Consider the following 24,335-nt stretch of genomic DNA (forward strand, 5'->3'; position numbering starts at 1 on the left):
ATTTTTTTAAATACTGCAAATAAACATATCAAAAGTAATAAAATTGTACCATCGCCGTCGTAGTAGGAATGCTCCATCATTCGCACTACGAAGGTGATGATAGTATATTACTACTTTTAAGAAGTAGATCAAAAGCAAATTTTGACCAATAGAAGAGCGCAAAAAATAATTATCACTTCCCATAAGTCAAAAATCTACGTAAATGGCAATAAGTGCGAGATTTGTTTTTTACTTAAAAAAACAGAATAACATGATTAATATGTAAAAATAAATTAAATATGATTTTTTTTATATTGTAACAAACGACAAATTTTGCAGAAGGTCTGGTCAAAAAGTCCAGATATCCGATCGATCCGACTGAAGTGCTATAACTTGTCCAGCACTTCGATCGGACCGATCTTTGTATAACAAAATATGAAGTTCTTCCGGTATACGCCGAAAAAATATTATTGATTTCTGTGTGTAACAATAATGGATGATTTTTTTAAAATAGGTATCTAATAAGAAACTACGCCTATTCATGCGCTGGGTAACCTTGAAAGCACGGATGCAACGAAAACATGTCACACTTTGAAGGCTTATATCTTCGAAACTAATAATCCTATACTGATAAATAATCGTTTATTAGATAGCTTATAGAGTCCCATTTGTGAAAAATTCTTACCTTCTAACCATACCATAGAACAGCGTTATAAATTAGAGCTAAATTTTGTTTTTGTGTGAAGTCAAGGTTGTTGAGTAATGATTAAATAATAAAAACGTGAATCTCGGCAACGCGTTCCGTAGCTGTCAGTTAAACATAGCGGGCCTATATCATTTAATAAAGTAAAATAAAATTAATTTAAATATTATTTGGATTATTCTATCAAAAACCTATCTTAATCCTTTTAGCGGTATCTCCGTACATGTAAACGTACGAATACAAAAAAGTAGTAAAATAAATAAAACCAATAAAATTTGAGAATCAGCTTTAGTGAGAAGATTCTTAGTTTGTATATTAGAATGTATGTATTATATTGTGTAGTATTTTAGTCTTGCGAAAAAATCCGGAAATATCTACATAGACTTGCAAATATTTTAATAAAGTAAATAATCATACAGTAAAAAAATAATAATAAATTGCTTAAATTTAATCAAAAGCCAAATTCTTGAATAGCTTTTTAGTATTTTGAACCTATGCTATGAAAATTGACGATTATATATATAGGGAGCTAAAAATCCAGAAGGAAAATATACAACACATCCGAAGATGGACGGATTGAGCCGAGGCATTTTCGTGATAATTGGCACACAAGTATAAAATTTTTACTTATGTAATTTAATTCGATAAAAATTAAAAGTGTTTGATGATCGAAAATATTTTACTACCATAAACAGAAATTGTAAAAAATAACACTTTACCCTAAGCCTTTCTGCCCTCACTCGATAAAGAAATATATTTCAATTTACGTACTTACAAACTGCATACTGAATAAGAATACGTGTAATATATAAGTATAATATATAACACAAAACAAATCAAGAAAGGGGTGAATTTAGATATCATTTATCGCCCTTTTCCTTACCCCTATAATGAAATTAGCATTACGTGTAGCTTTTAATACATAAATTTACTTTTATTAAGACAAAATATTATATCAAAGTGTTAAAAAATATATTTTTAAATTAAATTTTCTAAAAAATATGAATAAAAAAGTAAATAAATCCTGTTTATAGCAACCAACAAAGTTAATCGTGAATTGATTTGTAAATAAGCTTAGCTTACAATGCTTTTTAAAAACAGGGGTGGAGTTATTGTGCAAATCGAATTCGATAATTTAATTTAAATTATTAAACATTGTTTTAAAAAATCTTTAAGATAAGATATAAAATATAAATCATACAAAACGAAGTGAATTATCAAATTTATAAATCAACAATTAGTAAATAGTAATTATTAACTAACATCAAAGTTGCTTGAAAATATTTTTTCGCACCACTTCGGCCGCATAATCCACTGATTCCTTCAATTTAATTAGGGGTATCGATTTTGCGTAAACTTTCTTTGTTAAAATGGTATATAAGCGAAAAATATTCTTTAAAAAAATGAGTAGCACCCAAGGCTCATCCAAGTGACAACCGGCAAGTGTCTGAAGTAGTTCGATTATTCGATTTTCTTCAGTGCCAAATAACCCTTTTACCACTTTTTATCTCAGGTAAAGCAAAGTTTTATTAAATTTTAATTAATTATGAAAATTTGACTTACAAGCATATTTGCCAGGTGAAGATGTCTGCCGATCTCATACCAGCTGGATACAGCGCGCTGCAGTCCTGGGGGATGCAAGCAGCCGCCTATGGTTCCTCCAATCTGACCGTTGTCGACAAAGTGCCACCTAACATGCTTCATATGGTCGACAATTACTGGTACTCATTACTTTAAACAGTTTTCCCATCTTTAAGCATAGTTATATATTATTTGCTTCCACTTACCAGGTACCAATTCCCCCCAATGAACCCCTTATGGCACTCTATGATTGGCTTCGCTATCGGCGTACTCGGAATAATCTCAATGATTGGAAATGGCATGGTTATATATATTTTCTCTTCGACAAAGGTACAACAGAAAACAATAATAATGTTGTGTACAAATCTAACGATGCATATTAAAATCGCATATTCATATTGACAGACCCTTAAAACTCCTTCAAATATTTTCGTCGTCAACTTGGCTTTCTCCGACTTTTTTATGATGTTCACGATGGCACCACCCATGGTTATCAACTGCTACTATGAAACTTGGGTGCTAGGTATATTTTTCAATAAATTATGCTTTAAGAATAATAATAATATTATATGTTAAAATTAATTCAACAGGACCGTTAATGTGTGAATTATACGGAGCCATGGGATCTCTTTTCGGCTGCGTCTCCATCTGGTCAATGACCATGATCGCATTCGATAGATATAACGTCATTGTCAAGGGTATTTCGGGCAAACCTTTATCGCACAACGGTGCCATGCTTAGAATCGGTTTGGTCTGGGCATTAGCTTTGTCGTGGACTTTAGCTCCTTTCTTCGGATGGAACAGGTATAATTTAACCCCAATATTTAATAAACCTAAACATAAAGTAATCAAAATTATATAAATATTTTTAAGATATGTACCAGAAGGCAACATGAGCGTCTGTGGAACTGATTACTTGACAAAGACAACATTAAGTCGCAGTTACATCATGGTATATGCCACGTGGGTATACTTTACCCCCCTATTTACGATCATCTACTCTTACTTTTTTATCATCCAGGTTAGATCATAGTACAGCGAAATATCAAAATATATATTAGATCAAATTGTGTAACTGTTTATTTTAAATAGGCTGTAACTGCCCATGAAAAGACAATGAGAGATCAAGCAAAGAAGATGAACGTTGCTTCTTTGCGATCGGCTGAACAATCTAGCACTAGCGTTGAATTTAAATTAGCTAAGGTATTATTTATACATAAATAACTTATTGGTGTTATATGATTAAATGATTTTATTAATGATCTAGATCGCCTTAATGACCATCTCCTTGTGGTTTGTCGCGTGGACACCATATTTAATCATCAACTTCACTGGTATCTTCGAGAGCGCTCCAATTAGCCCTCTTTCTACCGTCTGGGGATCACTGTTCGCGAAAGCCAATGCTGTCTACAACCCCATAATTTATGGCATCAGGTATGATATTTACAATTATTACTTAATGTCAACCGTAAATTGATATTAATATATCGTTTTATTAATTTCAGCCATCCCAAGTACAGAGCCGCCCTTTACAAGAGATTCCCATCGCTGTCGTGTCAACCCACCCCAGAAGATACAGCATCGGTTGCATCTGCTATAACCAATGTTTCCGAAGAAAAACCTGCTGCCTAAATCTGAAAACCGACTTAGATATTTTTCAGCAAACTTTTTATATGATCTCAGCATAATTTAATGTATTCGTACGTACTCGTGCACGAACTAAACATTTTTTTTTTAAATTATTATCTCTCGCATGAGTATAATAAAAATATTCAGTATAAAAAAATCAATGTCGTTTTTGGTATCATATTTTAGTAAGCTGACAAAAATTGACACAATGCATTTTATTATTTATTTAAATTTAACGATTTTATGAAGAATCTTAAATAAGGACATATATGTATATGAATATGACTGTATATTGTTATAAATAATAACAAATAATTATTATATTATTGTATTTTATTATTTAATTAAGGCTGATGTTATAATTTTGTTTTGTAAATAAAATATCCTAGCACGCCATTCGTATTTTTACTGCAAAATAATAAAAACACTGCGGTTTATCATATAATACATCAGCGAGAGTAAAGTGAAGTCAATCGAGGACGTTCAAAGTTTAGTAATAACTGTTTACTTTAAAATAATTATTAAAAGAAAAAAATATATTTTTATTTCAATTAAACTGAAAAAAATAGTTTTAGTGTAGGAATATATACACATACACAAATAAACATATTTTAAATAAAATTTAGAGATTACATATCGAGCAACTAACTATGCAATATATATTAAATAAATAATTGCCAATAATAAAAAAATATAGTACTTAAAACTTTAAATCATACTTTTATTTAAAATGTAACATTCGTAGTAATATCAGGTTACCCCAGTGCGTCACAATTGAATGTAATTTGTGTGTAGTATTATTATATATATACATATATTGAGTTTTAAAGATTAGTTACTTAGATAAAATTACTAAAGCATGAAGCACACTATAAATGGATTACCATTTAAGGTCATATACGTAGAAGGTGATTTTTTATAAATTTCATATTATTATTTAATTAAAATAAATAAAACTTAATATAAAATAATTATCAAATGTACATACATTACAATAAGAGATAAAAATTTAATATCCTATTTTTTTATAAATATATGCATTATACAATAAAATTCTTAATAATACATTATACTCACTAATATATTTTTAAAAATATACTAAAGGCGATGAACTCAAATGACAATAAATTACTTTTTAGATATAACACCGTCGCTATAAAATTGATCTAATCAAAAGAACAAAAATTATAAGGATAAATATTCCGAGTATGTCTGTACGCCATATGTATACTGGTATAATACGTCATTGAAACGGAATATACATATAGTACGTACGTCATAGTATTGGTATTAAATGCATATATAAATATTAATTTTATTAAATAAATTAAAATAACAAAAACATTATTACTAGATGAAATATGTTTAACCTTGGAGTAATGAAATTATTTCTTAAGCAAATATACTCAAAAAATATCTGCGTCCTAATCATAGTACTTAGATTTGAAAAATATACCAGAGTGGAATTGTAAAAATAAAGTATTTCTAAGTATAAAATAATATTATTAAACAACTCATAATACAACACTGTGTTATACCAAATAATGAATATATTATTATTTACATATTATACACATAAATATTATATATGCATTTAAAATATAGTACATACATCTAGAGATTCTGATTCTCGACTCTTTTTAGAATTCCGAGAATCGAGACTCTCTCTTTAAAATATCCCATATATTCCTGGGATTCAAGATATTTATATTTAAATAAGTAATATATATGTGTATAATAACAAATAAAAAATAAATGATTTTATAAACGTTTTCAATATCTGCAATTCTTTCTTTAACATATTTTTTTCAAAGTAGTTCCTATTTACCTTAAAATATAAATGTATAAATCTGGAATGGTTACTTCTTTTTCTTAGTAATTTATTCATCACTATTTCGGATAATCCAAGTTTAAATATGTATATTTACATTTTATAATTTAATTTTAAGATCTTTCAATTTACAATGGAGCATTTATAATATTTAAACTGTTGATAAAAATCATGATTACTTCGGCAAACAGCAATTAAACGTGTCTGCGATTCAATGTTTTAATGTATTTTTTTACCAAACCAATAAATTTTAAAATATTGCTTAAAAAACAATATTAGCTTTCGTCATTATTTTCATATAAAAAGTATTTAAATATAAATAAAAAACTACATGGAGGGTTTTGTTTTAAATGTTTCCCGATATTTAAATATTATCACAATTTTTAATTTAAAAATTATATCTTATATTTCATACTATCGAAACGTTATCAGTGCTGAAAGGTTTCTGAAAACCCGGACTTTTTCAATACCCGTAACCAGGGTCGCACCTTTAGAATAATTTCCAGGAATTCCTGTGTACCCGGAGTTTTTTTCACATGATTAAAATATTGAAATTTTTTATTGATATTTTATTTATTTAATTTATTAACAAACTGTATATAATACATATTGCCGAAATTAATAAAAACAAATTAAAACCATAACAAAATTACGGCGTAATCTCCACTTTTTATATAGTGAATGCAATTTAAATCTATTTAATTCTACAAGATAAAATCGTTTATTGATACTCATTAGGTAATTGGAAATTCCTTACTGTTTGTTTTATTTATTGAAATATTTGTCAAAAAATCATATCATGAAATATTATGTTTATATTGCTTGTAACGCTTAAATATATATGCATACATAAATTGTAATGCAGCTTTTTAATGGTGTTCTGAGGTTCATACTAACTCTTATATGTCGGTAATTTACATTAAAAAGTCAGTTACTCAGTTAACACTTGTCTACTTTTATCAATAATACTATGACCGACAAATTGCAAAATAGTTTAATTAATAAATTTATGGATTCAAATATGTAACACCTGAGTATCGGTACAAGAATTATTTTTCAGAACAAAAAAATGTACGTAAATGAAACTTAAAAATAAGTAAAAAACATTCACGAGATGTATTCACATTTTATAAAATAAAAAATTTAAATCGTTTTTATTATCTGAGATAGAGTTTTTATTCATTTTTTTATTGTGATTTTAATCAATTTCCACAACAGCAAATTAAATTAACTATAGCCGTGTTAGAGCCAAAATATATATTATATTATTATTAATATAACGTTTTTTTTTTAAATAAAGGTTTCACAAGTAACTTCGTATGTACTTTTATAAATTAGCCTAACATTCAGTTTGGCTCGAATAAAAAGTTTTAGTCGAAATATTCGTGTCCAAAATCAAACATAAGCTGAAACTTACGATTTTGAAAATAAACAGACAAAATAATAGTCATAATGCATATCTGTGCTTAAAACAGCTAGATCTGAAACAAATGTGCATTTTAATATCCATACCCAAAATACTGTCTACGAGCGAGCAAGTACAAATTCCATCAAATAAAGCACCGTTTCGCTTTCGCAGGATCTTAAACCACCTACATAACGTGTTACAATTTAAAGGTCACCCTAACGACCAATTAAGCAAATGAAAAAAAGATCAGCCCATCTCGAAAATGGGACCACACACAGTATATTCACAACACAGTGAAAGAGAAATCTCGTGACCAAATATTTGCGTTATTTATTGGAAACATTGCACCCACCACCTAATAGTACAGCCATCCCAAGACAATAGACACCCTTAAGTACATCCGAAAAAACCACTCATTGTTTAGAAAGGACACGTGGTAAACAATACATTCTACCCTCCGCATAGTATTATTGTTCTTTAACTTTAGTTACTGATTACCTTGGTGGTCATCTGTACAGTTTTTATTTAGGCGTAAGCATATTTCTGGGGTGTGTCCCAGAAGCAATGCAATTGGCTCGCAAACATTTATCTGCGTTTTGCCAAAGCTCTCTCGAATCAGTATTATAAAATATTTGACACTTGGTCACAACGGGAAGGATGCCAGGGAGACGCAACAGAATCACAGCAACAGTGATGAACCAGGAGACAGATCCTAGCTGCTCCATGAAACCACAGCCGACGATAATACAACTCGACACGCCAGCGAAAACTCTCCGACTCTCGTTTTATCTACACCGCCAATAGTGGCAGTTACATTACTCTATATAGGTGGTAATTTATATATGTTAATAAAATAAAATGTCGCCAGCTTTTTCGATATTTGTTTGTCTGAAAAGTTACACTTCTTCGGCCTCAAAACACGAAAAATAAAATAAGTCGATTATGAAAAGCAAATCAAGTATATATTTATCGAAGTGCTAATATTCCTGAGTGATTATGAAATATTACGTATTTATACTAGAAATGTTGTATACCTCGTTGTTAAAATAGATCCACAAAATAATCTACCTAGAATAGGAACAAATATTTTAACATCAATAAGATTAAAGCTGAAAAAATCAAAATAAGCACTTTTCTACCTAAAAAGGGTAGTACAAATCCATGCGATTATCCAGCTTCATCATCAACTGCCGCTCTTCAAATGATTTAGGATGCTGGTTTCGTTTCATGATTCATGAGACATTATAACGACCACAATTGTAGACGTTACATCGAGTATAAATACTCTATACAAGCAAGAGCTTACATTTTATTTAAGATACTAGAATTAAAGTGCTGCTGATATACGTACTGGAATTCCATTTCATACTTTCTACTACGACCAGCTTCAGTTAAGTTAATTAAAATGTGAAAAGACTAATTTTAAAATTTAATGTCGAGTTAAGAATTAAATTTATTAGTTATCATGCAAAAATATTTTATTTATAAGGTATCATAGAGTTATCAACTGTCTGATTATTTTATACGTGTATGGTTTTTACTATATTTTTTAACATGTACATATTATATTAACATATAATTAAAATAAAAGCAATGATAATTCGAATCATTTTTTTTTTATCAAAATTGAATATTTGCTGTCTCCGTATGTACTAATAATATATTAATTTAATATGAATCTATCAATAATGCATAGGAAAATAAAAATCAATTATGTAAGTAAAAACAATAAAATTTATTCTAAATATTCGTTATCCATCCCCTAATTCGTTACAAAGAAAACCGACGCATTTCTTATTATTAAATTAAGATTATTGATTTTTAGCCTAGGGATTAGTTCAAAGTTTGAGTATATAAGTTGAATGAAATGCTAGTAAAATCGAGTCGCGACAGACGCTTCTTTTGCGGCAAACTGGCTGTACTGAAACTGAAGTAGTTCGATTATTCGATTTTCTTCAGTCAACAGACTAGCAATTTTTATTTTTTCTCAAGTAAGAAAAAATAATATTTAATATGTTAATAAACGTTTAACTCATTGTTTCATATAATAAAACATTATTTATTTTGTAAATCAGGTCAGTTAGCAGGCAGAGATGTCGTCCGATCTTATTCCAGCTGGATACAGCGCATTGCACTCATGGGGGTCGCAGATTGCATCTTATGGCTCCTCCAACATTACCGTCGTCGATAAAGTGCCATCTAACATGTTACATATGGTCGACACATATTGGTAACTGCATCTTCGATTCATTCAACTATTTATAAATAATCCTAATACCTTATTAATATCCATGAACAGGTACCAATTCCCCCCAATGAACCCCTTATGGCACTCTCTACTTGGCTTTGTTATTGGCTTACTCGGATTAATCTCAATGATTGGAAATGGCATGGTTATATATATTTTCTCTTCGACGAAGGTGAAAGAGAAATCATTAACCACGTAATATTCAAATCCAATAATGCATATTAAAATCACCTATAAATATTTACAGACCCTAAAAACTCCCTCAAATATTTTTGTTGTCAACTTGGCTTTCTCCGACTTTTTTATGATGTTTACAATGGCACCACCTATGATCATCAACTGCTACTACGAAACTTGGGTGCTAGGTATTTTTTACGCCAACTATTGCTTTATGGATTAAATAAAATTATAAATTAAAATGAATTTAACAGGACCGCTAATGTGCGAACTTTATGGATGTTTTGGATCTCTCTTTGGCTGCGTCTCAATCTGGTCAATGACCATGATCGCATTTGATAGATACAACGTCATCGTCAAGGGTATTTCGGGTAGGCCTTTAACCCACAAAGGCGCTATGCTTCGAATCGCATTAGTTTGGTCTTTGGCCCTCGGATGGACTTTAGCTCCATTCTTCGGATGGAACAGGTACAATTTAACCCCAATATTTTTTAAACCTACACACAAAATAATAAACATTAAAATATATATATATATATATTAGGTATGTACCAGAAGGGAACATGAGTGTCTGTGGAACTGATTACTTGACAAAGACAATGTTGAGCCGCAGTTACATCTTCGTTTATGCCGTGTGGGTGTATTTCGCTCCTCTCTTCATGATCATTTACTCTTACTACTTCATCATCCAGGTTAGTTCATACGATTTCCTAATATGGAAACATTTATTGTGTCAAATTTTCTAATCGTTCATTTAAATTAGGCTGTAACTGCCCATGAGAAGCAAATGAGAGATCAAGCCAAGAAAATGAACGTTACTTCTTTACGATCAGCTGAACAATCTGGCACTAGTGTCGAATTTAAACTTGCTAAGGTATTATCTATATATAATTTTTTTTACAATAATTTATTGCTGATTTTATGACTCAAATTATCAAGATCGCACTGATGACCATTTCTCTGTGGTTTGTCGCGTGGACACCATATTTGATCATCAACTTCACTGGTATCTTCGAGAGCGCTCCGATCACTCCTCTCTCAACAATTTGGGGATCACTGTTCGCCAAAGCCAACGCTGTGTACAACCCTATAATTTATGGCATCAGGTATGATGTTTATAATTGTTAATGTTAATTTATAATTGATAATAATATTTCATCCTATTATTTTCAGTCATCCCAGATACAGAGCCGCTCTATACAAGAAATTCCCATCATTATCGTGTCAATCTGCACCAGAAGACACAGGATCAGTAGCATCTGCTATTACTAATGTTTCTGAAGAAAAACCTGCTGCCTAAATCTGGAAATATTTGATTTGATTCGATTTGATTTATTTTATGGCGACTTACAGTAGAATAAAAGGGAATGTTGTAATTATTTATTTCGATTGGTGATCTTGCTAGTACAAAATGTCATATGCCCTTTTAGAGCTACTTCTAATAGGCCATTAGAACGAGTCCTGCAATGAACTGATCTTCTTGTTTATACTGTAAATTATTAATTTTTAAGGCTGTTATTTTTATGATGTTTTGTAAAGATTTGTAAATATATTTTACCTGCATGACAACACATTTTTAATTTATAATATGCGTCATTTGGATGCCACTAAGAAACAAAGAATTTAAATAGCCAATGTGCGAAAAAAATCCTCAATATTGTTTATTAAATTATATTTTGTATTTATTAAATAAAGTATACTTTATTATAGGTACAAAAAAATATAAATATTAATCACTCGTTTTTGCATATACGTTATCTTTTTCCCTTTTTTCTCTTGCTCTTCTATTTTGAAACCATATTTTAATCTGAAAATTTACAAATATTTTTTAATACAAAATCTTTAAAAATTATAAAATATGCATACAAAAAAAATATTCTTACAATAAAAATGGCATATATTTGGATAAAAAAACATAATTTAACTACACAACGAATTTTTTACATTAAGCGTTGATAATTTTAACTGTATCATAATCTTACTAAAATATATTTTTAATTTCAACTTTAAATTAAATACTCATATTTTTTATTGCATATTATACTTAAATATGATAGAAAATTATACTATGTATACACATATATAATTTTAAATTATTTACGAGAATAAAAAAAATAACATCACAAAACACAATTATAAAATGTTATGTCACAGATTTTTTAAAAAAAAAAACAATTATAATCTGGAACCAAAAACAACTTAACTGTAAGTTAATCCAATTTGTGCCATATAATTTTAGACCAAAACAAGTCATAAAAATCGAATTAAAAATATTTTTGTGTATATTGTTAATGCATATAAAATTTTAAGTTTCCTATTATAATTTATCTAAAACTAGACCATCCATATAAAAATTAAAAAAAAACAGGTAAAATCAAAATGAAAAGTAAAAACATATAAGTAAATTGTTGTACTACGTAGTTAGGGATATTTACAATATTGGTCAAAATAACGTGTAAGAGCTAAACCGATACTTATACAATATGAATGGATTATATTGTTTGTTTACATATATACTAATAAGCAACTATGCGTATGCTATCTAGATTATCGTAACTGTTATTTTCCTTACCGCCTGATCATAAATATATTTTGTAACAACAACAAAGAACTTGTTTAATCAAAATAACATTCTTGCACAAGCAATATTATTGCCAATATTTTCAATAAACATTCGTCACTTTTAAATAATTTTTGTAAACAAGATTTGCCTCTCGAAAACAATTCATAAATAATAAAATTAATGTATATTTACCCGTGTATCAGAAAGGAGGAGTTGCTTAGATAATTTGCTTACTTCTTCAGGGCACAGATAAGCAGACTTTTTATAACTTTCTTCTAGAATATCAATCTGAACCGCTGTAAAAGGTATTCTAGGATGTCTTCCGGGTTGTCTTTTAACACCTTCGCGTTTTTGATGTCCTGAATAATAAGAGATATGTAAGCAAACAAATTATGAATTACTTTCTTTATTTTCCTCAAATGTAAAAATCGTCTCCTGATACTAAAATAGTGTATATTTTAATTCAATCGTGATACTGTTTCACTTACTTTGTAGCTTTGGAGGATGATATCGCGTACAATTGAGCCAATGATATTCATATGGATACCTAACTTCATCCAAAACTATATTTAAATCTCTATAATCAAATTCTGAGCTTTGATTTTCAGTATTTGATTGTTCATTGTATGGTATTGTATTACATGTTTTCGGACCTGCTCTATTTAAAATATGATCGATGCTAAAATTGCTGCATGTGTTTCGATTATCCTAAAATTATATATGTAATAAATATTATAGCTTACTATTTTTATGAGTACAAATTTCAAATTGCTACATAACTAACCTCATCGTTAACGCTTGTCATTTCTTTAACTTGAACACAATCACAGCAGAGTTATTTATAGTTAATATTTGTTGATATATCGCGAAGAGTAAAATCGGGAATGATCCCCATTGGCAAATGCCTTTTTTATATAACGTTCAAGGTACCGCCTCAAATCTCCCCTTGTATCCCTTTCTAGAAAAATTAAACCAATCACATAAAACCCTCCATTGAACCCTATGCGAATTACGCGCTTTTATCATAAACAAAGTATCATTTTACAACAACAACTGTAAACATTTAACGGATCGCGAGTTTTGAATGGTTAATATGATATTAATACCCAGCGTATGGTTTGCAAGGCACCAATTGGAGTAAAATTTCATTCGAAAGTTACAATCGACGCTTTGATGATTATGAGATACTATACACACATATTACAATTATTACTTTTTTGCTTCATATAAATCCGTTAGTAGATTGCCGCCCTTTGTGTAACTCTATACGCCGAAGGGCGCGTGGATTCGTCTTGGGTTTGAATTATATGCTTGAAATATAGATGTCATGTTACATTCGAGTTAATCTGGATTTATAATATTGTATAATGACTACAGCTTATGTTTTAATTTTAATTATTTTCATTAATATTTTTTTAATTTTGTAATATATACTGTTTTTTAATTATATGTAATTTATTGTAATATGTCACCACAATAATTTATTGCCGATTCACGTTCTGTACGGTACGCTAGTTCGTAGCGTTCTCAAATATAGCTCCATTGCCTGGAATCCGAGTGAAGCAAAGAATTGTTGGATAGAATTCAAAATAAAATTATAAGATATCTCTACAAGAAGGAGTACAGGTCGTATCCGTATTTGTATCCTAATGCTCTTTAGCTAGGAGCGTTGAAATATAATTCATTGCATTCTTGGCGTAGTGTCTACTTAATGAAGTACTTTTTAATGCTCGTTGACCGCGTTCCTTAATGAGCTTGCCAAACACAAGAATGTGTTAGCTATGAGGAGCAGGTAAAATTTATGTGGGATGGCACTCATCTATTTTAGGTTTGCATCATAATGTTTTTTATTATTTGTTCAATAATTAATGGAGATCATGACGTATTCGAGAAATCTGTTAAGTCATAATAATCATAAAAATAAAACATATATGCCCAAATACTAACATATATAAAAATATCTGTACCAAAACAAAGTTTTGCGTTAATTTACTTTATAAATTTATAGCATAAACACATTTTTATATATCAGATTTAATTATCAAAAATATTTTTATATATTGATTGGCAAAGATAAAGGATCGGGATATATATATATATATATATATATATATATATATATATATATATATATATATATATATATGTATAAAAAAAACATTTGCCATGATTAAACCAGTTTTTAAGTAAAAATATATTTATCCCCTCTAAATTTGTAATGGTCCTAAAAGTCCAAGAATTAAATTAAGCTCAAGATCATATTCTACATACTCATGCATTTAACATAAACATATTAATATTACCAACGTTTTTACACAAAGTTGCGAAATCGACTTCTAAGAACATATTTATAAACAAAAAAAATAATTCTGTATAAGGAAAATCCAATGAAAAATATATAAAAACGTCATTGGATGCACGTACCCTATAGTTGTTGAGAATATAATTTATAAAATATGTCTTTTAAAATGTGTTGCGCATTCGAGTGATTAATTTGATACATCCAGTTTTTATACATAAGTGTCGCTTGAATTGAGTTACTGTAAGCAACAATGTGCTCGGACAAAACAAGTCTTTGTAGTGTGTGTAGGACGTGGCCATTTTTTACTTTCTATGTTTACAAATGTTAACCACTTGTGTATTTATTGTACCAGTTTATTTCAAATATGCCACGAGACATCTCAATCTTATATTTCATAGTAGTTAAATTTGATCTATTAATTGGATTAAAGACTATTTTTTAATTGAACTGAGTTTTACCCGTTTTTTTAAATTTGTTGTATTGTTGATAAATTATAATAATATTGCTTTTAAATTTTTGAGTAAATTTTTCCTCAATAACTATTATTATTTACAACTCGTTTTTAGTTTATAGTATAATAAAAATATTTTTAATTTGTTTTTCACGAAGAAATCCTTTGATAATATTGCTCAATAATATACACTAGAAAAAAAATGATTTTTGCTTTATGACTTCATTGTCAAATAAAACTTGAATATTTTCCTCAATGTAAGCAAGTTTAATTTATATTTTTATATTTTTCACTGGCACTTTGACTGATGAGGCTTATATAATGTCGTTACTTTCTCTTAGCCCGATTGATTACCAAAGTTGTTTACTTCATTTACGAATTCAATCTCTCACCAATCTTTTTATCACAATGTGTGAAATATATTTTGATCTGTCCTACCTCTTGCATATTATGTGTAATATTGTATTAAATCAAACAGATTACATCTTTCGTTGTTTTTTAAAACACTTTTTTTCTACACTGTGGACGAAGTTAAAGTTTAGACGAATCGAATAACTACTATCCATATTTTTTATTCAATATTTTAATATTTATGAGTAATGACTCCTGTTCTCAATTCCCAACCCCCAGCATAATATTGTAATATATATTGTATGGGTGTGGTCTCAATCCCCCAATTAACTACCCATTGGTCAATAAAAAAAATCGAAGGGGATCCAGTTGGAGCCACTCGAAGGCAGATGTGGTCGCAGAGATTTATCCATATAGCTCATCTTGCGGCCGCTCAAAACTGATAGCCATCAACGTTCGTTCATCCGGAAAATAAGACCATTTAGAAATGCTTTGATGTATTATAAATTATTCATTGTGTAACCTGATATCTATGTAAAGATTATAAGTTGTTAGTTCCCATCGCGTGCGGTAACCATAAACAAATCGAGAAGCTTTGTTATCCATTTTTTTTTTACCAATATGTTCAAAATGATATTTTGTATTGAAAGAACATTAGATTTTATTTAAATAACAACATTATAATACACAAATTAATACAAGTGCTTGCACACCAATTCATAATACCTAAAATAAGTAAAATACTAAATATTCATCACAGCTTAAATTTATTTAAAGATGACAATTATAGCACTCGTTATTTCTTCAGCCATTCTGTCGTTTGCGTTCTCTTTCTTACTCCTACCCAATAACCATCTTTAGATTGGAACACTATTGAATTTGGATCGACCACTATTGGCATTGATTTTTCGGTTGCGAAGAACTCGAACTTTGATAGTAGAAAGAATATTGCTACTTTCATCACGACCATTCCGTATCTAATACCTACAAAATCAGTAATATTATTATCTTGAATTTAATTTATAATAAATTTTATCGTACCTATACATCTTCTAGGTCCTATTCCGAACGGCATATATGCATTAGATTGAAAAGAAGCTTTGTTTTCATCAGAAAATCTCTCGGGATCAAATTTATTCGGGTCAGGAAAGTATTTCTCGTCCCTTTGAATGCTATAAATCGGTATCCATACAACATCGCCTTTCTTCAACTGAAAATGTAATGCATATTTTAATAATAATTAACAAAACACATATAAAATCAAACTACGTTTAAAATGTACTACTTTGTCCTCTTAATCGTTGAGACTAACTAGAAGATCTTTATAAGATCAATAGCTAATGAAAGTAAAAATAGAGGCAAGTGCTTGATCAGAATATAGAACCTTCCTTTGCTTAAGTACATCCGAAAATAGACCGATAAAAGCGCAGACTCAATGCAGTAAAATAACAGAAAAAAATATTTGTAAAATTATCTACAAACCTGATAACGTCCATTATTATGATAATCGCCCGGTATTGAATAGTCCATTTTACACTCTCTATCGACGCACGCTACGGTGGGCCATAGCCGCAATGCCTCTAAAAATATTAGCATAATATAAATAAAATGTAAAAAAGCATTGCACGTTTTGGACAAAAGTGCTAAAATACCAAAGGTCGCGTGTGAAATAAATATTTAATTTTATTTACATTTCGACATTAGTACAAAAGTACAAAAAAAATACCTGATACAGCCATGTCCAGATATTTCATATCGTCAAACATATCAAAGGTCAATCTTTCGTTTGATCTTATAAAGTGGTCGATTTCATCTTGAAGACGTTTCTGGAGATGAGGCTGTAAAGCCAGCTCGTAAATCAAAGCACTAGAAATCAACGATGTCGACTCGAATCCGCCGATGTAAAATAAAACTGCCTGTGCTGTTATGTCATAATCGGTAAACACTAAAAATGTATTAAAAATCAAGCATTAACAATTGTCAATTAATTGTATAAATCATACATCCATACTTCTTTTATCATTATCAAGATCCGGTTTTCCATTAGCGTTCCCGTTAACATTCTTCATACTTTGCGCAGCCATCTTCTTTTTCGCTTCCACCAACAGTTGTATCATGTCTGCTCTGTATACTTCATTTTTGATCCTATAATCTATGGAACTGTGAACCATCATATTGAAATAGTTGATTATCTTTTTATCGTATATAGATACTCCCAAGAACTAGAATAATTAAATCAGTTTAATTAATAAATTTAACAACAAGTAATAATAAAAAAATATATGGCAATTTAATTCTTAACCACAGAATTAAAAATATTATAGAAAACAATAATTTAATTTTAAAAAGCCCTCTATTTTCATACTGAGTCTTGCACCGTGTACTTTCTCCATTGGTGTCTGATATTTGCTGTTTCGTAAGAAATGATTTCACAATCAGTGTAGAATGGACAGTCATGCAAATATGGTCAACTGCAAGTTTTCTAAAGTTCTTTCCCTCTCATAAATTATCATGTAAAGTTTATTGAGCTCAAATTGTATTATTTGGAGGGTCATTCGACGATCTTTCGGTATTATGAGAGATCGATGAACCGTCGGATATAATATAACCTTGAGCATGCAGACCTTTGAAATGGTATACAATTTTCAGTATTATTTTTACCAATTCGGGAATTAAATTGCCACATATTATATGTAAAAAAATATATTAATTACCTTCATTATGCTAGGGAATGAAGACTGCAATAAAAATGTAACCACCTGAGTTGTATCTAAATGGGCTGCATTTATTCCGCATTGCAACATTTTATTTTGAGGATTATCTAATGAATTACTCTCTAATCCGAACGCAGTCGTTGATATAACGTCGCTCGTGTATCTTTTAAGATAATCGCATATATCGATGTCAAGATAATCTATTTTTTCTATCAAAGTAATATATAAAAATTTAGATCATTTAATAAACATATTTTATTAAATCGCTGAACTCATACTATTTTCTATGGTCTTGTCGATCTCTTTTTCAAAATGCACGACTAACTGTTCCGCACAAATAGTCATAAACTCGAACATTCCTTTTAATTTATTTTTGGTGAAAGCTGGCGTCAATGCAGTCCTCATGTCTTTCCATTTTTGATCTAAAATTTATTAAATTATCAAGTTACTGCATATTTTATTAAGTTAAACAATGAGAAATTACCCCTTAGCGTGATCAAAAAATTTCCAAACAGCGGATCAGAAGTGTCGTCTATATATACTTTGTGATTAGGAAAGCTCTCGTGTTCCTTCATTGCAATTTCTTTAATCAGATTCAGATCCCTTAGAATAATATTGGGCGTCAAAAATTCGAAATAACCGACAAATCTACAAAATAAATACACTATAATTGATGTTCAGTGATTGAAATAATGTTTGTCTAAGACTTACGATTCGTCTGGAAACGATTTGTAAATTTTATCTAATATTAAAAAAATATGTTCTCGCATGGTAACACATCCCCATATGTTACCTATGTATGGTAAAGTCGGTTTTATGTATTTGATACCTCTTCTTTCGAAGAATCCGTTTATCCAAACTCCATACCCATATAAAGTGCATAACAGCAATATAATCAAGATTATGTATATATACATTATTTCCTTCGTCTATAAAATAAAAATACAATAGTTTAATTATAATAAAAGTATCTAATGATTTTCATTGATTGTTGTTATTGCTATCAATAGCCACATGTCAAAGTTTATTACAAAAATATGTTATACATAATAAATTTTAATATTTAATATTATAACAATTTTTTGTATTTATTATTCACAAAATATAAATAGGTCATAATATATTATAATAAATGAATAATGTGGTACATTAGCTATTATAAATATGACTACACTATATTTTCATCTAAGACTTAATTTTCCAATGTAATTCATCTAATACAGATTAATAAATGCTTATTAAAATATACATAAATAATAATTTAAGCCCCTCTTCGATTTGTTTTTAGGTAAAAGTTTAAGAAACACTATATCACTACAACAAAAGTCTACTTTTTGGCATATTATCATTTTTTCGTTTCTATAATGTATTTAAAACCATAATTGTTTATAAAATAAAATTGTACATAACTACAAAATCGCCACGCACCATTGTTAATAAATGCAAATTTATATTCTTTAATCTAATGACAAAAAATTATTCTCAAAATTAATCTTTGATAAATTTATGATTCTTGGTAAATCCAGCAATGATTATATTATCACTAATAAAAAATTTATAATTGTAATCAATAACCCAAAACTTAGTTTTAATTGATTAAATATATAGTATTTTTTTTAAATATTTTTAGGTAAAAACAATGTATCAAAATCAAAAATGTTATCGATAATATGGAAAAAAATGAACAAGAAATTATTCCTGGCAAATAAATAAAAGTAAATCATTTTTATTTAGAATAATTAATGAACATTAACTTATATATATATATATATATATATATATATATATATATATATATATATATATATATATATATATATATATATATATATATATATATATATATATATATATATATATATATATATATATATATATATATATATATATATATATATATATATATATATATATATATATATATATATATATATATATATATATATATATATATATATTATTAGAGCAATTAATATTAAAATAAATGAGAAAATATTTTTTCAGTAGATGATAAAACCTACTCTCTCAAAGAGAGAAAATGAAAATATATGTAATTAAATTTGCTATGAATAAATTAATAAATTTAAAAAAAACACAAGGCTAAACGGAAACATACCACTTATTTACATATAAAATATAATTTACATAGATGGCTAAGAGTACAAGGATACAATGTAATTTCAGTTCACCATATGACAAAATTTGCATCTATGAAAACTTTTCTGAAACCAATAAATTAAGTAAATTGTATTTAAATACCTTTGACGTTTTAATTAAAGTTAATTTTTTTAATTGTTTTTTATGAAACTTTGTGTATTTTACCTCTATTATAATTAAACATTAGAGTTGTTTTTTATTCTTTGTAAAATAATGTATATTTTAAAAATGATAAGATTAATTATGTTAATTTTAACATTTTCCACACTCGTGAGCTTATAGATATTACAAAACTCAAGTATTATATCTTGAAAATTGATTTATATCATACATTTATATTCTTTCCTTATTTAGCTGGAAAACTTATATTTATTATTTAATATATATTTTTCATACGAATTTCTCAGAAAAGATAAATATTTGAAACGGTAAAAATTTGTCATAATATGCATAGTAATTTTTATTGTGCCACTAAGACTACACATAAAACGTAAAATAAATTATTTTTTTTTGCATAATTTACGCAAAATAATCCAAGACAATGCTAAGGTTTAATTTCACAACTAATAAAGACACTAACACAGAGTAGTCTGATAATTTAAATATCCTAATAGTATTAAATCTGATACTCTAATAAAATATTCACTTCCTTTATGTGAAAAAAATAAAACATTTAGCACTTTGTGGTTCAATGCCACTTGGTTTAAATATTGCTGAGGGCACACAAACTTAACTCTTAAATTAAGGTTGTTGGGTTACTTTCGAATTTCATTTTTATATTCCAGTTTACCACCTGTGTAAAATGCTTCTTAAAATTAATAATTAAAGGCAATACATGATTATACGTGTATGTATGGTATACATTAATACAAAAGCGGTTTATACAATAAGTTATAAAAATATAATATACTGTATAAAATATTATTACCAATGTATTTTACTAACTCTACTTCTATGTAAAAAATAATTTAATAATTAAATTAAGCCACACAGTGTTTTGTAATTTCCATAAAATAGATAATCAGATTATAGATGCGAAGCATGGATATTATAGATACGGGGTTCTATAGTATTAAAAGGTCCTGAGAATGATCTTCGGATTATGATGGTATCAAGTTCTAGAACGGAAGATAACTGAGTATCTAATACACGGTTGATTTAGAAAACGAGTTCTAGCATACTTTTAAGTCATATGGTGCCCTTGTTTACTTGTCTAAAGCAATGGTATGAGTCATATGAAACTTAAAGCGCCACAATTATTTAGGTGAGTTTAATTTATTATTAAACATACTAGTTTTTGACGCTAATTTGTAAACGGATCAAACTTAGTTTTTTCATGTAAATCACATAGATAAAATTAGTATTACCACAAGTATCAAAATACTTGAATATATTTTCCACATGCATGTATAAAATATCAAATCCGTTCTCGATAAAATTTGACAAAGTTTTTAATCGTTAAAATATAGTTTAAATTTAACTAAAGGTTTTGATTTTTAAACAATATTAATATTCACCTGTATACAACTTAACAGCACGGTTTATATTATGGGGTCGTTCCACACTTTATAAAAAAATACAATGTACCGGTAGAGATGTGTTTCTTCTCTCAGTTTCGGAAAGAGATTGAACTCTCAGATCAACACATAGCTTTAAGCAAAATGTTGCGACGTATATGCGAATAAAAAATCAAGATTTACCATTTTGTCATAACACACCAACTCCACCATGAGCTGACCAAAGGAATATATCGCTTATTAATAAAACCAGAAAACAGCTTTTCAAGGGAACTTAAGTACTGGTTAATATTTTTTACGGTTACCAAATATAGTTACATAATGAAAGGAAACCAGTTACGTACATTTTAAGTTAAACCCCGCGTTACTTGCGTATAATCTAGAAAGACTGATGAAAAATTGTAATGAGCTCAAGGAAACCTTTAAAATACATCAAAAAAACACGCGAAAATACTTAAATCTTCATACAAGTTTATGTTTATTTAATTAATAATACAATTTAAAAACCTTTTAACGTATTAATCATATCCTAAGTTTTAATCATTATAAAATATATATAAACATAAAGTATTAAATAATACATTTATTACTCAATGTATTAGGTAAAACATTTATGTGAAATATGTGCTATGCATTTTTTAATAAATTAAAACGATACTTGCTTTAAAAAACGTTGTGGTGTACAATGTGGTTACGTGATTTTTATTATTCATGGATCTAGACCATCTCTTTACTTTCAATTATACATGTTTCAGCATCCAAATAATCAAAATCATCCATTAATTACACAGAATAGACAATTTTTCTAAATTTAGCAGGAAAATAATTTTAAGAAATATTTTATTTTTATTTATTAAATCTTTCACATAACGTAAGCCTTTGGCCTAACATGCGGATCGGTATTAAAGTAAAAAACCGGTTGTGATGTTTTTCAATTTATGCCAAACGACTCACAGTTAGTGTAACATACAAATTAATCACGAATATGAAAATATTTATATATGAATAAAAACACTTTCAGCAAAACTTTAAAAGAAAAAATATTATAGCATTTTTTTTTATTAAAAAAAATAAATAAGCATATTTTTAAAAAAAAACATTGTTTACTAATGATAAAAATATGTAAATGTTTAATTGTATATCTGTTTACTAATAATTAAATTACATAAAAAACATCAGTAAATATACAATTTAAAAACGCACTAAGAAACCTATGTAGTAAAACCTAATTATAGAAAAACAGTACTAAAAATGTAATAAAATGCATAAAAAAATGGTTATGGTTAACTTTCCAAGAAATTTTAGTTACTTATTTTTTAAACGTTTATTACAAAATTAAGAATATAGATTAATACATAATTTAAAATTATGTAAAAGTTACTGCTTTATATCTATTATCTAGTTTACAAGAAGAAAATATAAGAAATAGTGATAAAAAGATAAGATAAATTAAGGAAAAAACATTAACCTTTTATAAACTTAAATAGGGGGGGGAAGGTAATATATATTTCATTATTTTAAATTATTAAACTCAAGCTTATGCCTCTAAAACAGAATGTGCTTAGTAATTTTATGTTTATACTTTATTTTAAATTTGGCCATGTATCAATTTTGAAATTTGATAGGTTAATATGGTCTCGCGTGATGCTTTTATATTATTTTTAGATATGATTATACCAGTTCTTTTTAATTTATTTTATTAAAAATCTATTTTTAATTTTCTTAAAGTTAATATAAAAAGTAATATACATTTTTTTAATATATTATATATTAGTAATATATATTGCCAGCATATCGGTCTTCTCTAGATTGGTTTTAGCTATATAGTTTTTCATCTGTTTTTTTATTGATTATTTTAATTTTTATACACAATTTTGACGACTTTATAAAATAAAATTTGTTTCTTATCTGCCATTTTTAAAAACAGGAAACTGGCATTAAATATATATTTTTAATAAATAAATTAATTGCTAACTAAGACTAGTTATTCAAACAAATAGCGTCAATAATATACGTACCATTGCTTTTTTGTGACATTACGCACCGGTACGCAGTGCATCATCTCTTCATTTACGCAGTATTGCCACTTTTTATGTACATACATATATATTAACACATCAAGGAAACGAAAAGTCGCGATAATATTAATTTAAATAAATAAATGCTTAAATACAAAAACCAGGTATCATAACCTAATAGGTAAGTACGTATTTATGATAAAAGTAACTAGAGCGAGCTTATTTCCATGAGAAAAATAATGGACAAGTCTGAACCTTTTTCAAAATGAAAAATAAAGTAATATTGTTACATGTTTATTTAAATTTAGTAACAAGTATAAAAGATTATTATGCACACACAGTTTGTGAAACTGACAAACACACTTGGCGATGCGAGCTCGTTTAAAATAGTGTAAAGTCGTTTCAAAATTTACCGACTCCGAATTGAACATTTTTATTGAAAGCCTTTTTTCAGCGTATAAAATTGATAGCAAAAAGATTAATGACAATTTTTGAATTAAAAAAATTCAAGAATATAAAAAACTAATTCAACATTTAAAATGACACGTTTACATAATTCATGATTTTTTACTTATTTATAATGACAGGTTCAAATAAAAAAAATACATTTGAACACAAAAAATACAAATTAATAAAAAAATACACATAATATAATACATAAAGAGAACTACTTAAACAGCATTATACTTTCCTACCATATTGGCTC

The 24,335-nt window shown here is 28.0% G+C and overlaps 3 protein-coding genes across 3 annotated transcripts; 2 read left to right on the forward strand and 1 right to left on the reverse strand.

The window, feature by feature from the left end:
• Nucleotides 1-2,266: 2,266 nt before the first annotated feature.
• On the forward strand, nucleotides 2,267-3,995 carry LOC148230748 (opsin-1-like). The gene is made up of 8 exons (XM_088195673.1): nucleotides 2,267-2,403; nucleotides 2,473-2,593; nucleotides 2,669-2,786; nucleotides 2,854-3,067; nucleotides 3,137-3,284; nucleotides 3,356-3,466; nucleotides 3,531-3,697; nucleotides 3,769-3,995. Exons 1-8 carry the CDS (start codon nucleotides 2,267-2,269, stop codon nucleotides 3,893-3,895), a joined length of 1,143 nt encoding a protein of 380 aa, XP_088051799.1. The 3' UTR covers nucleotides 3,896-3,995.
• Nucleotides 3,996-9,012: 5,017 nt separating this feature from the next.
• LOC148230749 (opsin-1-like) lies at nucleotides 9,013-11,125 on the forward strand. The gene is made up of 9 exons (XM_088195674.1): nucleotides 9,013-9,122; nucleotides 9,207-9,361; nucleotides 9,431-9,551; nucleotides 9,627-9,744; nucleotides 9,811-10,024; nucleotides 10,101-10,248; nucleotides 10,320-10,430; nucleotides 10,496-10,662; nucleotides 10,730-11,125. Exons 2-9 carry the CDS (start codon nucleotides 9,225-9,227, stop codon nucleotides 10,854-10,856), a joined length of 1,143 nt encoding a protein of 380 aa, XP_088051800.1. The 5' UTR covers nucleotides 9,013-9,122; nucleotides 9,207-9,224; the 3' UTR covers nucleotides 10,857-11,125.
• Nucleotides 11,126-15,859: 4,734 nt separating this feature from the next.
• On the reverse strand, nucleotides 15,860-21,773 carry LOC148230750 (cytochrome P450 9e2-like). The gene is made up of 10 exons (XM_088194684.1): nucleotides 21,612-21,773; nucleotides 18,649-18,866; nucleotides 18,422-18,585; nucleotides 18,216-18,359; nucleotides 17,938-18,146; nucleotides 17,235-17,445; nucleotides 16,950-17,168; nucleotides 16,706-16,803; nucleotides 16,265-16,433; nucleotides 15,860-16,207 (listed from the first exon to the last, which is right to left on the reverse strand). The coding sequence occupies exons 2-10, from the start codon at nucleotides 18,852-18,854 to the stop codon at nucleotides 16,020-16,022; spliced, it is 1,608 nt and encodes a 535-aa protein (XP_088050810.1). The 5' UTR covers nucleotides 18,855-18,866; nucleotides 21,612-21,773; the 3' UTR covers nucleotides 15,860-16,019.
• Between the last annotated feature and the right edge of the window lie 2,562 nt (nucleotides 21,774-24,335).

The sequence above is a fragment of the Plectrocnemia conspersa genome, unplaced genomic scaffold (assembly GCF_051122295.1).
Source record: "Plectrocnemia conspersa isolate PC_06_02 unplaced genomic scaffold, ASM5112229v1 ptg000010l, whole genome shotgun sequence".
NCBI lineage: Eukaryota > Metazoa > Arthropoda > Insecta > Trichoptera > Polycentropodidae > Plectrocnemia > Plectrocnemia conspersa.